Genomic DNA, 15,822 nt, shown 5'->3' with positions numbered 1-15,822 from the left:
TTAAAATGTCCATACTGCCTAAGGCAATATACATATTCAACGCAATTCCTATCAAAGTACCAACGATGTTTCTCACAGAAATAGAACATATAATCCTAAAATTTATATGAACCATAAAAGACCCCGGATAGCCACAGCAATCTTGAGAAATAAGAACAAAGTGGGAGGTATAACAATACCTGACATCAAATTATACTACAAGGCTACATTAATGAAAACAGTATGGTACTGGCATAAAAACAGACACATAGATCAATGGAACAGAATAGAGAGTCCAGAAATAAATCCATGCCTATATGGCCATTTAATCTACAACAATGGAAGCAAGAATGTACGGTGAGGTAAAGACAGTCTATTCAAAAAATGGTGCTGGGAAACCTGGACAGACACATGCAAAAAAATGAAGCTGGACCACCGCCTTACACCATATACAAAAATAAATTCAAAATGGCTTAAAGACTTAAATGTAAGATCTGAAACCATAAAATTCCTAGAAGAAAATATAGGAAGAAACTTCACAGATATTACCCAGAGTCAGATTTTTACTGATATATCCCCTCGCATGAGGGAAGTAAGAGAAAAAATAAACATGTGGGATTACATCAAACTAAAAAGTATTGTTTCACAGCAAAAGAAACCATCAATAAAACAAAAAGGTATCCTACTGAATGGGAAAAGATATTTGCCAATGATATATCTGATAAGGGGTTAATATCACAAATTTATAAAAATCTCACTCAACTCCAAAAAAAGAAACAACCCAATCAAAAAATGGGCAGAGGACATGAAGAGACATTTTTCTTAAAAGGACATACAGATGGCAAGCAGACATGTGAAGAAATGCTCAACCTCACTAACCATCAGAGAAATGCCAATAAAAACCACAATGAGATACCACCTCACCCCAGTCAAAATGGCTATCATTAATAAATCAACAAACAACAAGTGCTGGCGCGGATGTGGAGAAAAGGGAACGCTTGTGTACTGTTGGTGGGATTGCAGATTGGTGCAGCCACTATGGGAAACAGTTATGGAGGTATCTCAAAAATCTGAAAATGGAACTACCTTATCCAGCATGGTGGATCCAGCAATTCCACCTCTCGGTATCTATCCAGAGAAATCCAAACCTCTAATTCAAAAATCTTTATGCACTCCAGTGTTTATTGCAGCACTATACACAATAGCCAAGACATGGAAACAACCGAAATGGCCATTGGTAGATGACTGGATTAAGAATCTGTGGTACATTTATACAATGGAGTATTACACAGCCATAAAGAAGAAAGAAGTCTTACCATTTGCAACAACATGGATGGACCTAGAGAATATTATGTTAAGTGAAATAAGTCAGACAGAGAAAGACAAATACCATATGATCTCACTTATATGTAGAATCTAAAGAAAAGAATAAGTGAATGAACTAATCAGAAACAGTTTTGGAGACATAGAGGAAAAACTGAGGGTTGCTAGGTGGGGGGGGTGAGGATAAGGGGGAAGGTGAGGGGATTAGAAAACAGTCAGTAACCACAAGACGGCCACGGGATTTTGAAAATTAATTTGGGGAATGTAATCAATAATGTTGTAATAATAATAATAATGTTGTAAAGATTTTGTAGGGTATCCGATGGACACGTGTGACATTTGGGAGACCACCTCAGGGATGATGTAGATGCCTGATCAGTGCACTGTACACCTGAAGCTGAAGCTGAACAATAATGAATGTCAACTATAAGTTTATATGTGTGTGTGTGTGTGTGTGTGTGTGTGTATATACTTACAAGAAGTGGAGTACAACATTAGGAATAGAGACAGTGGAAATGTAATGGCTCTGTGTGATAGCAGAAGGATAGCTGATGGGGGGATGGGTTTTCACACAGTGTGAGGGATATAAATGATAAACGTCTAAGTATTACTTTGTCTTGTGCACCTGAAACTAATTTTTAAAAAATGTTAAACTGGAAAAAATTAAAGAATGGTGTTAGCTAGGTAGTGACCTTTATTAGGTCGAGGAAGCTCCCTTTTATTACTAGTTTGTCAAATGTTTTTATCATGAAAGATATTAGATTTTTGTCAAATGAATTTCATGTATCTATTGAGACAATCTTTTATTCCATTAAAAAAAATTAAGAATAGAATTACCATATGACTCAGCAATCCCTCTCCTGGGTATTTACTCAAAAAATCTGAAATCATTTATCCTTAAAGACATTATGTGCTCCAATGTTCATTGCAGCTTTATTTATCGTGGCCAAGACATGGAAACAACCAAAGTGTCCTTTGATAGATGAATGAATAAAGAAGTTGTGGTAATATACACATTGGAATACTACTCGGCCATAAGAAAAGAGGAAATAATACCATTTGCGACAACATGGATGGATCTTGAGATTATAATGCTAAGTGAAATAAGTCAGACAGAAAAAGTTGAGCACCATACAATTTTACTGGTATGTGGTATATAAAACTGAAAACAACAAAAGAACAAGACAAACAAATGAAGAAACAAAACCTCATAGACACACACAATAGTCTAGTGGTTACCAGAGGGTAAGGGGGAGGAGGGTGGTAAATAAGGGTAAAGCAGATCAAATATATGGTGATGGAAAGAGAACTGACTCTGGGTGGTGAAAGCACAATGTGATATATAGACGATGTATTACAGAATTGTACACCTGAAATGTATGTAATTTTGGTAACAATTGTCACCACGATAAACTTTAATTAAAAAAATAAAAAGAATAATCCTGATGACTACCAGGGCTCTTTGGAGAGGCAGCATCCTGCTGGGAAATTGCGTGGGCTCTGAGTCAAGCTGCCAGTGTTTAAGACACAACTGTGCTTCTTTTAAGCGTTGAGACCTTGGGTTTGCTACAAAATCTCTCCAAGCATCAGTTTCCTCCTTTGTGAAATGGCAATGATGAAAGGATCCACTTCTTAGGGCTTCTGTAAAGATTAAAAAAGTAATTCATGACAGCACATGCAATAGCATCTGTACACAGGGCTTAGAGAGGTGTGCTATCTGACCAGCATCAAAGGCAACTGTGCCATGTAGTCTGGACAATTAATTAACAGAAGTCTCCACTTTTACCACTTTATTGGGAAACCAGGATCTTTTACAGAGCCCTCCTTTATCTGGAATAGAAAGAAAAAATAAGGAATGCTTGAAACTTTATATGTTTTCTATCAGCCATTCCTTTGCACATACACAGCCCTGTTCTCAACATAAGAAATCTCTTCACAGCATTCCATCTGTGGCTGTCAGCATGGCACTAAAACACCAGGGCATTGGACTTCCCAGACTGCAGCCTCGTATGCTTTCATTTGCTGGAAAGGTTGTCAGATCATGTGCGAAGCTGCAAACACATCTCTGGTAAAAAGCAGCTTGGTGCCTTTCTGTCCCAGGCTTGTCTTGGCAGTCACTTGGGCATCTGTTTCCGGTGTTGTGTGATAGAGGTCCTTTGGGGGAGGGGGAGTTTCAGGTCAGTGTTTTAGGTACCAGAGAAATGGGAGGTCCAGAAAATATTGCCAAAAGCCATGATATCTGGCAGAGGAAAGTCTCTTTTCTCTTTTTTCTTTAGTAACAAAAGTAAGTTGTTAGTGTGAGACCTGGCATGGCTGACAGAATTCTTGTGGAGGAGTTAAAGTCTTGGGCCAGCAAGGGGTGTGTATCAGGATCACAGATGACAGTTCCAGGCTGTGGTTTCCCAGAGAGCAGTCGTCAGGGGGAACATTGAGCCAGGGTGCTAGAGGGAAGGGCTGACAGAGGAATGGGAGAACCTGAGCTGTCATATGATCTTTCAACATTTTAATCAGTACGTAAGAAGAAGAGAAAAGAAGCAAAGTCAAAAAGAATAACCAGCTAGAAAACACGCTTGAACGCACTTTTGGGGAAAGATTTTCCACAAATAGAAGAACGTTGTTCTAAGCAGGCGTCACCAGGCGCTCCTAAGGCCGGCAGCCAGAGCAACGTACGCATGGGAAAGGGAGGTTCATAATCTACGACTCTGACCGCTAGGTGGTGCTTCAGGCCCACGGCTGGGTAAAGAGCCTGTTGTGGTCAAGAAGGTCCAGGTCCCGAGAGAGCAGCGGCAGGGAGGCGGGGCTGCGAGGCTGTGTAAAGGCAAGAGAGCCGCGACCATGCTCTAGACGCCTTTGCGCTCAGTTTGAAGTGTCCCATCCTAGGGTGACGGCATTTAGCTCTTGGCAGCAGTCGCACCCTTTGGATGCCAGGTGTCCAGGCTGAACCAGCGTCCCGAGCTAGGGGCCCACTGGCTGCTGTGAAAGAGAAGAGACGTGGGGGAGAGCACTGGTAAATAGCCATGCTTTCTATTTACTTAAAATCATCTTGAAAGGAATGCAAAATCATGCCTAACCGACATGTGGAAGAGAGCTAGTTGAACATTTAAACACCTTGATCTGATGTTTAATGTAATAGTATAATTGATCACTATCTCTGAGATAGAACTAGACAAAATAACAAATGATTACATTTCAGTAAATACTTATTGTTGATGATGAGAATGATGACAGAAATTCTAACTCTCTCCCCAGATGTGCTGAGTTTGGATGGCAAAAGGATTTTTTAATATAAATCATGGGAGAGAAATTGGGCGAAAAAGGAGTGATCTTGCTCTAATTCTTGGTAAATTTAAATCTCTTGTTTCTTTGTACTATGCTTATGTGGAACTTATAAAACTATCCATTAATCAGATTTTATGGAATTGCAAATGCAAAAGTCAGGGAAATATTTATTGAGGTAAGAACAGCATTCTATGTGCCTCAATTTTAACATTTTTGTGCAACTAAATTTATGAATTGAAGACAGTAGCTTTTTATTTGTGATTATGTTCAGGTTAGTGGTTACAATCTTAATTACAACTATGGAGACTGAATCCTAGTGGATTTTAGAAGTGTCAGGACAAATGTTAAGAAGATACCTATCTATCTCTCTTAAGAGAATATGGGCCTGTGTATCCTTCAGAAATCTAAGCTCACTTGAGGAAAATGCAATACAGTAGCCTTAGGAACGTGAAAATCAGTAGAGTGGAAGGGATTTTGTAGGTTGTGAGTTGGGGACACCTTTGAGGGTAAACTTGGTTGCCAAGACAACAAGCATAAAAATTGAAACTGTCTCAGGCACACTGAGATGTATTAAGAGGTCTGTGAAAGAATTGGAGCCTAAAGGAAGGAGGACCAGGAGGCTGGTGAAAATTGTAAGCCTGCAATTTGGGGGGACACTATTCCAGGGATCCGGATATGAGGCAGCAGGTATTATATTCTAATACATAGAATTTTAATACTGAGCAAATGCGCTGAGTACATTCATCCCCATTCTCACGTTATGCTTGCTTCTTTGGTAGATTATTAACTTCTCTGGATCATGAATTAAAACATGTTTTGCAGTACATTTGTTGCCAAGAAGAGAAGCAATGAATTCCTCATTTCATCTGTATTTCTTGGATTTCAACTTGAATGCCACAGAGGGCAACCTTTCAGAACCAAATGTCAAGAACAAGTCGTCTCCATGTGAAGAAATGGGCATCGCTGTGGAGGTGTTTCTGACTCTGGGTCTCATCAGCCTCTTGGAGAACATCCTGGTCATAGGTGCCATAGTAAAGAATAAGAATTTACACTCTCCCATGTATTTCTTTGTGTGCAGTTTAGCAGTAGCTGACATGCTGGTGAGCATGTCCAACGTCTGGGAGACTATTACCATATACTTAATAAATAATAAGCACCTGGTGATAGCAGATGCCTTTGTGCATCACATTGACAATGTGTTTGACTCCATGATTTGCATTTCTGTGGTGGCTTCCATGTGCAGTTTGCTGGCCATTGCGGTGGATAGGTATGTCACCGTCTTCTATGCCCTACGCTACCATCACATCATGACAGTGAAGCGTTCTGGGGTGATTATTGCATGCATCTGGACCTTTTGCACAGGCTGTGGCATTGTTTTCATCATTTATTATGAATCCACTTATGTCATCATTTGCCTCATCTCTATGTTCTTTACCATGTTGTTCCTCATGGTGTCTCTGTATATACACATGTTCCTCCTGGCACAGACTCATGTCAAGCGGATAGCAGCTCTGCCTGGATACAGTTCTGTGTGGCAAAGGACCAGCATGAAAGGCGCCATCACCCTGACCATGCTGTTGGGCATTTTCATTGTTTGCTGGGCTCCATTCTTCCTCCACCTCATTTTGATGATCTCTTGCCCTCAGAACCTCTACTGTTCTTGTTTTATGTCTCACTTCAATATGTACCTCATACTCATCATGTGTAATTCTGTGATTGATCCTCTGATATATGCCTTCCGCAGCCAAGAGATGCGGAAGACCTTTAAAGAGATTATTTGTTGCCATAGCTTCAGAATACCCTGTAGGTTCCCTAGCAGGTATTAAACTAAAGTATTCTCTGCAGTTTTCTTTTCTCCTTCCTTTACTTTATGATGAAGTCAGTACAGCCAAAGTGTAAACAAGATAACTCAAAATAAAAAACTGTGCATTACCTTTATCTTTTTTTCCATTTCGAATTTGTACTTATGATGCATTCTTTCTTTCCTTTTTTTTTTTTTTTTCTCCTGTGGTGGTTGTTGGGTCAGACATGCACATGCCACTTATCCATTTTGGGAATGATCTGTGACAATTTCTTATTATTCTGTTTTCTTCTTACTTTTTCTCCTGCTTCCACCCATTTCTAGGGCCCCCATCCATCTTCCATCTAGTAAGCATGTGCTCAGGGAAGGTAAAATATCCTGGGTACAGGCATAAGCATGATGAAGAGCTGACTGTAATGGAAAGAAAACTTGTGAATATCTACATCATGGGTGATTGTCTTTTCTCCCCAGAAGCACTTCTGTAACTTTGCTTAATGTTCTTGGGACTTATGCATGCTTTTTGGGGCAGAATAGAGTGGTCAAATTCTTTCCATTTTATATTTCCTGTTCATTCATTATGGGATGTTTCTACAGCTCTCTTTTTCTGAACTTTTGGTTTTATGGCTTGTGTCTAAAATTGTCCAAGGATAGAATTATACTTCTGTTAATCATGCTTTTTTTTTTTTTTACTTATCTAGATATAAAACTTCTTGTTACAAACCTTGCCACATGCAGTGTGAAAGTTTCTGTGACTCTTTCTTACTGTCTTATTTTGACTCAGTCCAGAGTTTACAAATGAATGTTCTGGGGACATGTCACGGGCTCCCGGTGCCACTCCTCCCCCACTCCCTCTTCCCCACTGTAGCACATGCCCGTAGCCAAGCTAGTTTTTACCTGCTTAGACTGGGTCTGTCTTTGAGTCTGAAATCTTGTCACTGTATGCTTTGTACATCACAATCTGACTCCAGCTGCAAGGGAAGATCAGGTGCCCATCTTTAATCCAGGGAGTCCCGTCTTCTTCAACGTAGAATGGAGTTCATGTCCTGACTCTGCCATTAACAGGTGATGTCGCTTTAATCATTTCATTTCAGGTTCCACATCTGTGCTGACCTCACAAGATGGTCATGAGAACTGTATGAGAAAATTTGAGAACCCCTTGAAAATAAGTCAAACACCATAGGGATTGAGTATTTATTTTAAAGAAATGCTGTAGATGGGGTAAATATTAAGGGAGAAAGCAGAGGGCAATGGTGAGAGTAGTGGTCCAGAATCCAGGAGGCCTGCTTTGGCACAGAGCTGCTGTTCGACTCTGGGTATGTCTCTAACTTCTTGGTCTCAGTGTTCTTATCTGAAGTGAAGGGTTTAGTCCTTATAGCTCTTGCATTCCATTCTGTTATTTTTGGTTTTAATGATTTCTCTTTTGTTTTGGATATTTGCGCCTGGACTGTTTCCAATGAAGAGAAAGTGTAAATAAAGCAGTGGGTCGTGAAGTTCACTCAACTATAAGCTATTGAAGCCTATCGGGCAGAGGAACTTCCTGGATGTAAGACATATAAATAACTTATAGACTTGACCCCCACATCTGGCAGCTAAGAGTCCAGAAAAAAAAAATGAGGCTGGCACGAGCAGGAAAGTACATGAGACATGCAAATCTTTGGAAAATGGCAAGTTAGTAGGTTGTGAGCAACTGAGTTTTGAAGGAGCAGCTAGCCCTTCAAATGTTTCCTGTTCCTTTTAGCAGAACATGCTGTGTGTATCCATGTATGGGAATTAAGTGATCTCCATGTAATTATGATGGGAAACCACAGTCCATCTTTACATGGGTTGTCTCAGGAAGCTAGGTTCTGTGAAAGCCAGTCTCTCCACTGTCCTGCTCATGTCTGTGGCCCTGTTGCCTGAAGTTTTTGATACAGAGTAGGCATTCACCTGATGTTTATTATTGTTGGTAAACAATTGTGTACCTAATTCTGCCTACCAGTCCTGAGTGCTAAGTGAGGTCACTAGGGTTCCAATCATATGAGAAATCAAACTGCAGCTCTTGTGGTTTGTATTGGCCCCATCTGTGAACTCAGTTCTCATTAAGCTAACTCTCTGCTTTGTGTGCTTCATGACTTCAGACAAGGTCTGACCTTTTCTATAAAGGTCTTTAAGTAAATGCTCAAATGTCTTTTCATCTCCATATAAATAGTGCAGAAATAACCCAAGTATTCAGCTGTGTCTTCATTTGGAAGGAATACATGTATATAGTGATTCGGTAAATATCTGTAAATGAGCCAACCCTTGGGACTCCAACACAAAGACCCCCAAACAAAAAACTCCAAATACTGTGTGGTATTGTATATTAGCTCTTTCTGCTTCTGTAGGAACTTTATTTGGTATAAAAATATGTGTTCAAAGAAATGGTTAATTAAATGAAAGGACCAGACCACCCCTTTGAAGTGGCCATCCTTATGTGTGATATTCAGTGTTTCTGGTGTTTCTGCCAATTGGTCAGCAGCTGCTGCAAAAAATGAGAAGGTATTGGTAAATTATGATGAAGTTTCCCTCACAGTATTTATTGCTTGAGCAGTGGCCATTTCTCAGTTCAAAGTGATTTAACTCCTAAAAATTAAATAAAATTGTACACTTGACATTATATATTGTCTTAAAGTCTGTGTCTTAGTAAATAAGTAAGTATTTGGGGGATATCACTGGTCATGTACTCAGTATAGGGCTAGAAGCAGTGTCCATTAGAGACTCTCTGCCATCAAAGAGCTTATGGAACAAATTATTTCAAGACATGAATATTTTTTTTTCAGCATTTTTTTAAAAATTTTATTTTATTAAATTTATTGGGGTGATAATTGTTAGTAAAATTACATAGATTTCAGGTGTACAATTCTGTATTACATCATCTATAAATCCCATTGTGTGTTCATCACCCAGAGTCAGTTCTCCTTCCATCACCATATATTCGATCTCCCTTACCCTCATCTCCCACCCCCCACCCCCCACAAATGTGGAAACACTACCCACAATTCAAGATACTACACATAATTAAATGTGAATTTATGAGACACAGCTTATATATCTTATAAAATGAAGGTTGTGATATCTCTCATGGCTGCAACAGCAATTTTCACTGGTGGATGTGGGGCACATAGCAGAGTTTTCGGGTGAAGGAGTAACTTTGAAAAATCTCCAGGTAATCTCTACATCAGGTATAGATATAGCTGGAGACCAATAAACTAAAAGGACAACTTATCTGATACCTTTCCCAAGCTGATAAATGATGGTGGAAGAGGGGACCACACAGGTACTCCTATTCAAGCACTCAAATAATAAGAAACCCAGCATAACACTTGCGGGGCTCAACAGCAACCTGTGGCTCGTGCCATACTGGACAGTGCAGCACTAACCACAGGGTGTACATATCTACATTTATTTCCTAGGCTTGCTGTAGCTTTCTCCTTTTCACCCCTATGACTTTTTCTTTCTCTCATCCTAAATATGTATACTTTAAATCTATCAGGCTTTGAGGGAGAACCATGCTTTTAGTTTCTTTTCCCTGAGCCAATTGAAAGGATTCACTGATCCTTTTGCTACATCCTTTTTGGATTTTGCTGAGACAGCTTCCTTAATCTACTCAGAGGATTTGCAGTGACAGTGAAAACTGTGTCCGTTGATTTGATCCTAGTGCCAAATCTGAGTTTGAATTAGCTTATGTTATTCAACTTTTAAAATTTAATCTTTTACTTATTGGGTTGAGAAGAGCTGTCTCTTCTCTTTCTGAAGTCCTGACTCTGGATTTCCTAGAATTCTTTTTTTTTTAAATCTGGTTTCAAATGTATGAGTAAAAAATCTTACTTATTTATTTGTTTGTTTATAGATTGTGGTAAAATACACATAACATAAATTTACCATTTTAACAATTTTTTAGTTTATAGTTCAGCAGTGTAAGTGCATTCATTTTGTTGTTGTACCATCTCGAATCCCTTTTATTCCTGGTTAATGTCTAAACTTCCTCCAGTCTCTTCCTGTGCTAACCTCCCCTAACCTGCTTCTCTGATAGTGTCATTCTTTCTATTCAGAAACCTTTCATAACACCCAGTGTTTGCCATGTTAAGTACCCAATCCTCCCCTTTACGTTCAATGATCTCCAAAATATTAGCCAAACTTCCAATCAACCTACACATCAATAAAATAAGACTACTCTGAACAGGACTTGTACTTTTCTGCTTCCAGATTTTATTTAAGCTGCTCAATCAGCTGGGAACATTATTTCTATCCACATGAGCCTCAAAGTGCATCTCAAATGCCTCTTTTTCCACAAGTCTTTTTGATCTCCATAGTCATACCTCATCATGGCACACATTCTGCCAGGTACTTCAGAGAGCAGATAGTTTTTATGTCCTTTGCTAGAATGTAAGAATCTCTGTGTGAAGGGACTTGAATCAGTTAGGGTGGCGCTGTCCAATAGAACTTTCCACAATAATAAAAATGTTCTATATCTGCTTTGTCCACCATATTAGCCACTATCTGCATGTGACAATTGAGCATTTAAAATGTGACTAGTGTGACTGAGGACATGAACTTTAAATTTACTTAATTTCAGTTAATTTATATTTACATTTAAATAACCACATGTGACCAGTAACTACCACATTGAACAACACACAGAATTTGGTTCAATGTAACAGAAAACTTGCAAAAAATGGTGACTTATTCAAGATGAAAGTTTATTATTCCTCTTTTATAGAAACATAAAAAGATCTGGAGGTAAGCAATTTAAGACTAGCATGGAACTCAAGGGTGTCATAAAGAATCAAGGCTTATATCATTCTCATGGTCCAAGATGGCTGCTGGAGCTCTTGTCATCCTATCCAAATTATAGGATGGAACAAAAGGAAGAATAATCAGGAACGTCAGCTTTTCTTCACTTGTTGAACGTCATTTGTTGAACGTCATTTGTTTTTCTTCAACTTTGGCAAACTGTCTTTTATTATTTCTTTGATTATTTTTTTCTTTCCCATTTCTTTGTGTCTTTTCTTATAATTCCTATTAGTCAAATTGTCTCTTAATCTTTCTCTTCATATTTTCTTCCTCTGTCTTTTTGTTACGCATTCTGAAAGACTTCTTCACCTGTTTTTTCACCTATGCTTTTGACTGAGTTTTTAATTTGACAATTGTATTTTTAATTTCTATGACTTCTTATTTATCCTTTCATTGCCTTCTTTTCATAGTAGGCTGTTTTTAAATTTATGGGTCCATATCTTGTTCAATCTTTCTAAAGATGAATTTGTTTTTTAAAATTTTTGTCCTCTTACTTGAATCATTTGTTTCCTCCAGAGTCAATGATTCTATTGATCTTACCTTTCCATTTTGTATTGCTTTTATGAATTCATTCCATTTTATACATGTTTTTACTATCATTTCTGTAGATTTTTCAGGAAGAAGTAGAGATACATACTTGAGGAATGAGGAATCAGTTTGAGCTACATTTTGGGGCTAGCAGGATAAGTTTTCTGCACAAAGCAAAGCTTCAAGACACTGCCCAGAATCTAGGATCTGGTTCTAACCATGGTTCTACTTACAAGCACACAGCCACAACCAGGACAAGTGTGTTCTGCACCGCTTTGCCAACGTTGAGGAGGTGTAGGAGTCTTGTCCCACCCAGCACCTTGACCATTGTTCTATTATCTTTGTTCCCATTTTGACTCCTAACTAGAGAGATCAAAGAAATTGGTTATTCAAACAAAGACCATATCCAGGTCAAAGAGATAGGCAGAGTCCCCGAGGTGTCCATTCATCTGTTCAGTGGCCCTTTTAAAGTTAATTGTCAAACCTTTTTGACAGTAAATATATCTCAGAATTTTTGTTTTTTATCCATCTAACCTTCTGACCAGCCAATTAATGAGTTAAAGTAGCTCCAGGTGAGAATTCCTCCCAAGACCTCATTGCTTGAAAGCTGCCCAAAAATATCTTGAATACAAATTGCCATATCCTATGTATTTTAAAAGTATTATCTCATTTAATCCCCAACCACCTTAAAAAATAGTTAAATATTACTATTCTCAATTTCCCCATGAGGAGACTGAAGCTTGGTGAGACTAAGTAAGTTGCCTAAAGTTGTACAACCAATATGGAGTTGACTCTCAATTCAAACTTAGGGGCTTCAAAAAATTGCTGCATTTCTTTGTTGTTGTAAGTCCTCAACACCTTTGCTTTCTTTGGCTTCCTGCTGTGCTCTGCATGGGCACTGCTTGATTCCACAATCCTTCATGGGGACTCTGCATTCTTATACCATGCCACTCCCTGTGAGTGGGCACAGGTCAGGACAGGAGGGGTGGTGGGTAGCTGAGTTTCCCTATAAGAATGACTGGTAAGCACAGGTACTGGAGGCAGTGTAAAAAATGTGGTCTAGGCCCAGGGTTCTCCAAAAGTTGATATTATGGCCTCAGGCAGTTTGGTGCTTTACATCCAAAAGGGGCACCACATGGCCACTTCACGGTATTGCTACGTTATGTGACATGGCCTATGAACAGCAGCATCTCCTTAGCAGGGTCATGTGGGAGAGTGGGGTGGGACTTACTCCAACTCTTTTTTCTGGGAGTGCAGCAGCACAAGTTCCCCAACCCCCCCCCCACATATGGATAATAGGAAGAAGGCCCTGCTTGAACCCCTGAGGTCACCTCGTCCCCCACCTACCCAGGGATGGCAGCTAGAGGCACTGGTGGCACCTCTTTCTAAGACCTTCCTTTATGGGCCTGGATGAAACACCCTGTACTGACTGCTAGGACCTCACCAAATAGTCTCCTAGTGTTCTTTTGGAGTGCCTTGAGTTTCCAAACACTGTTTTTCAAGGCCCCACATTCATTCATTTATTCATCAAGCAATTACTGAGTGCCTGACATTGGGGACATAGCAGTGAATAAGATGCTGATTCTTCCCTAAAGGGCCTTATGGTTCACTAATTGTGGGAACTGTAACAAGGAGTGAGATAGAAGAGTCAAAGGCAAAGGGACAGGGCTAGCATATGGGACACATCTGTCATGGCCTAGGCACCCTAGGCACCCAGCATGAACGGGGAACTGGCTAGTCAGGAGTGGGGAGGGCTGGAATCTGGGAGAATTGGACAAAAGGGAGACTAAAGAGACAATGTTTTATTCTTGTTCATGGGAATTTTTGTTTCTCTCTCTCTCTCTCTCTCTCTCTCTCTCTCTCTCTCTCTCTCTCTCTCTTTTAACTCCTTCTCAAAATTCAAGACAGAGAAGACTTGTGTGTGAGTGTGTGAGAAGAAGTCAGTCACTAGAGGTATGACTGTGGTCCCCTCCACAGGTTGTGCTTTGGAAAATTCACACAACTGCCCACACACTGTCTTTCCTTTGTTTTTTTCTTTCAGACTGCGGTGTGTTTTTCTGAGGTCCCAGAACTACTGAGGAGCAGGAGGGGAGAGTCAAAAGAGTACTATGATTTTTCAATGTTTCCATCTGCTATCACCTTTTCCATCCTTACTGGAAGCTGACTTCATCTCCAGTGATTTTTACTTTCACTCCTCTAAACCACTCATTCACACAGCTGCACGCTAGCCAATCCCAGGAACTTTTCCATTTGTAATGTCGTTCCAGACCTTAGAATTCCATGAATGGCTTACAGTGCTCTTCATTATTTGGCTTTTGCTTATCTCTTTACCCTCATGTCTTGCTACTCTGTTCCCTGTACTTTGTACTCTAGTCACATGGCACCACTTTTGTTCCTCAATTGGAACCATGTTCTGTCTCTCGCCTCCAGATCTTTGCTTCTGTCTAGGACATCTGTGTTCCCTTTCCTTCTTCCCCTCGGCTGGCTCCTGCACATCCTTGACATGATTCTTTTCAGGAGCTTGTGTCTAATCTTCAAGTTTAGTTGTCCCTCCCCTGGGTTACCTTAGTGCCCTGGACTATTTTTACCCAAGCACTTTCCACTCAGCACTGGCATTGCTTGTTTAATTGTCTTTATTGAACACTAGACTCTAAGATGCATGAAGGGGAATAGAGGTGTCCTCATTTAGTTATTTGTTCAACAAGTCTTTCTTGAATGGCTACCATGCCCCAACTATGGCGCTAGGTGCTGGGTGTCCAGTTATGAACTTGCCTATATCCTTAAAAAATGTACCTTCATTTCAAGGCACTGGTTTGGAACAGCTTGTATGTAATAGATATCTGTGGATAAAATGAGTAGATTTTTCCCAGTGAAACTGACTAAGCCCTACTTATTATGCTTTAATAATAATTAAAAAAAGACAGTTCCATATTTATGGTTTAATTCATGAATTTCAACAAAAGCCAAGACTGGCAAATCTTTTGCCAAGTCACATTATCTAGCAAACCCATCAGCAAATGCACCTCAGAGATGCCCAGTGTGGTGCCTTTCTCTAACTTCAATTCACATACGTGCGTGCATGCACATGTGTGCTTATACACACACGCACACACACAGACACCTGACTAAACTTGCTATCTATGGGATTCATAAAAGAACAAGAAGCTGAGATGTCATACAAGGGCTACAGGAGTCAGGGTGGCAGGAAAGAGCAGAAGCTGGCCCAGATTCCCATTAATGTTGCTTGTGTGTGTGAGTACATCCCAGTTTCATTTGTTTCTACTTTCCACCACTCTTGACATCAGTATCTATAGCATTTTGGTCCCCATAGTAAGAGAACCTTAACTGTACTCTCTGGATGACTCATTCTCTTCATAGAGTTTAATTTTTTTAATTCAACTCAGTTCAAGTTATTTGTAGTTATTAATGTCTATAAGATGGTCTCTTTCCAAGTTTAATACTGTTAAACTACATTCCCCCTTTGTTTAAAAATTGAAGGCACACACAGGTTAGCACAATATAAAACTCATTTCCCAGTGGACAATAAACAGTTAAATAGCTAATCTCCAGTAGGTGCAAATGGGCACCACTAGAGTACCTAAAAAATCTGTATGGCATCATGGAGTGCCAAGTAAGCAAGATGTTTGGTAGTAGGTGGTTTAAATCAACCTCTGAAGGAATTTTCTCCACTGATCTGCTACTCTTTCCATTAAAGCTGAAGAGTTCTATCAACCCAGCTGCCATAGCCATGGGAGATACTGTAGAGACAATAGAGAGCAAAGTGTGTTCACATTCTAACACACTGCATAGGAAGTCACAATGGAAAGAAGCAGTTCATCAATGTCGGCCTTGTGCATTAGTTGTTAAGAATATAAATAGCCAAAGCTGGAATACTGTGTGGTTGAGGTATAATTCCGCATTTCAAATATAACACTTTGCTTATAAAGAGGCTGAGAGCTCCAAGGCTTGATATGAGAGTGACCAGAATGGGATATGAAACATCACATACTACCATGAATAATTCATAAAAATCAGAGGATTTGTGATTATCTATGATCATTCATAGATAAGAAGACAGTGTTGAAAAGTATAATGGGAGA

General features: G+C 39.6%; 1 protein-coding gene across 1 annotated transcript; it reads left to right on the top strand.

Annotated features, from left to right (window-relative positions):
• Window positions 1-4,065: 4,065 nt before the first annotated feature.
• MC5R (melanocortin 5 receptor) lies at window positions 4,066-8,950 on the top strand. Its single transcript, XM_019718702.3, has 3 exons — window positions 4,066-4,309; window positions 4,552-4,642; window positions 5,404-8,950. Exons 2-3 carry the CDS (start codon window positions 4,567-4,569, stop codon window positions 6,405-6,407), a joined length of 1,080 nt encoding a protein of 359 aa, XP_019574261.1. The 5' UTR covers window positions 4,066-4,309; window positions 4,552-4,566; the 3' UTR covers window positions 6,408-8,950.
• The last annotated feature ends 6,872 nt before the right edge of the window (window positions 8,951-15,822 follow it).

This window comes from Rhinolophus sinicus, chromosome 4, assembly GCF_057876585.1.
Source record: "Rhinolophus sinicus isolate RSI-liver-muscle chromosome 4, RSI-T2T, whole genome shotgun sequence".
Lineage (NCBI taxonomy): Eukaryota > Metazoa > Chordata > Mammalia > Chiroptera > Rhinolophidae > Rhinolophus > Rhinolophus sinicus.
This window is presented reverse-complemented; position numbering and strand designations above follow the sequence as displayed.

Bases quoted from the DNA above. Each gene is read 5' to 3' on its own strand.
- MC5R (XM_019718702.3), top strand. From the start codon at position 4,567: ATGGCAAAAGGATTTTTTAATATAAATCATGGGAGAGAAATTGGGCGA. The intron at 4,643-5,403 runs GTAAATTTAAAT...CATGTTTTGCAG, and splicing joins TGATCTTGCTCTAATTCTTG to TACATTTGTTGCCAAGAAGA.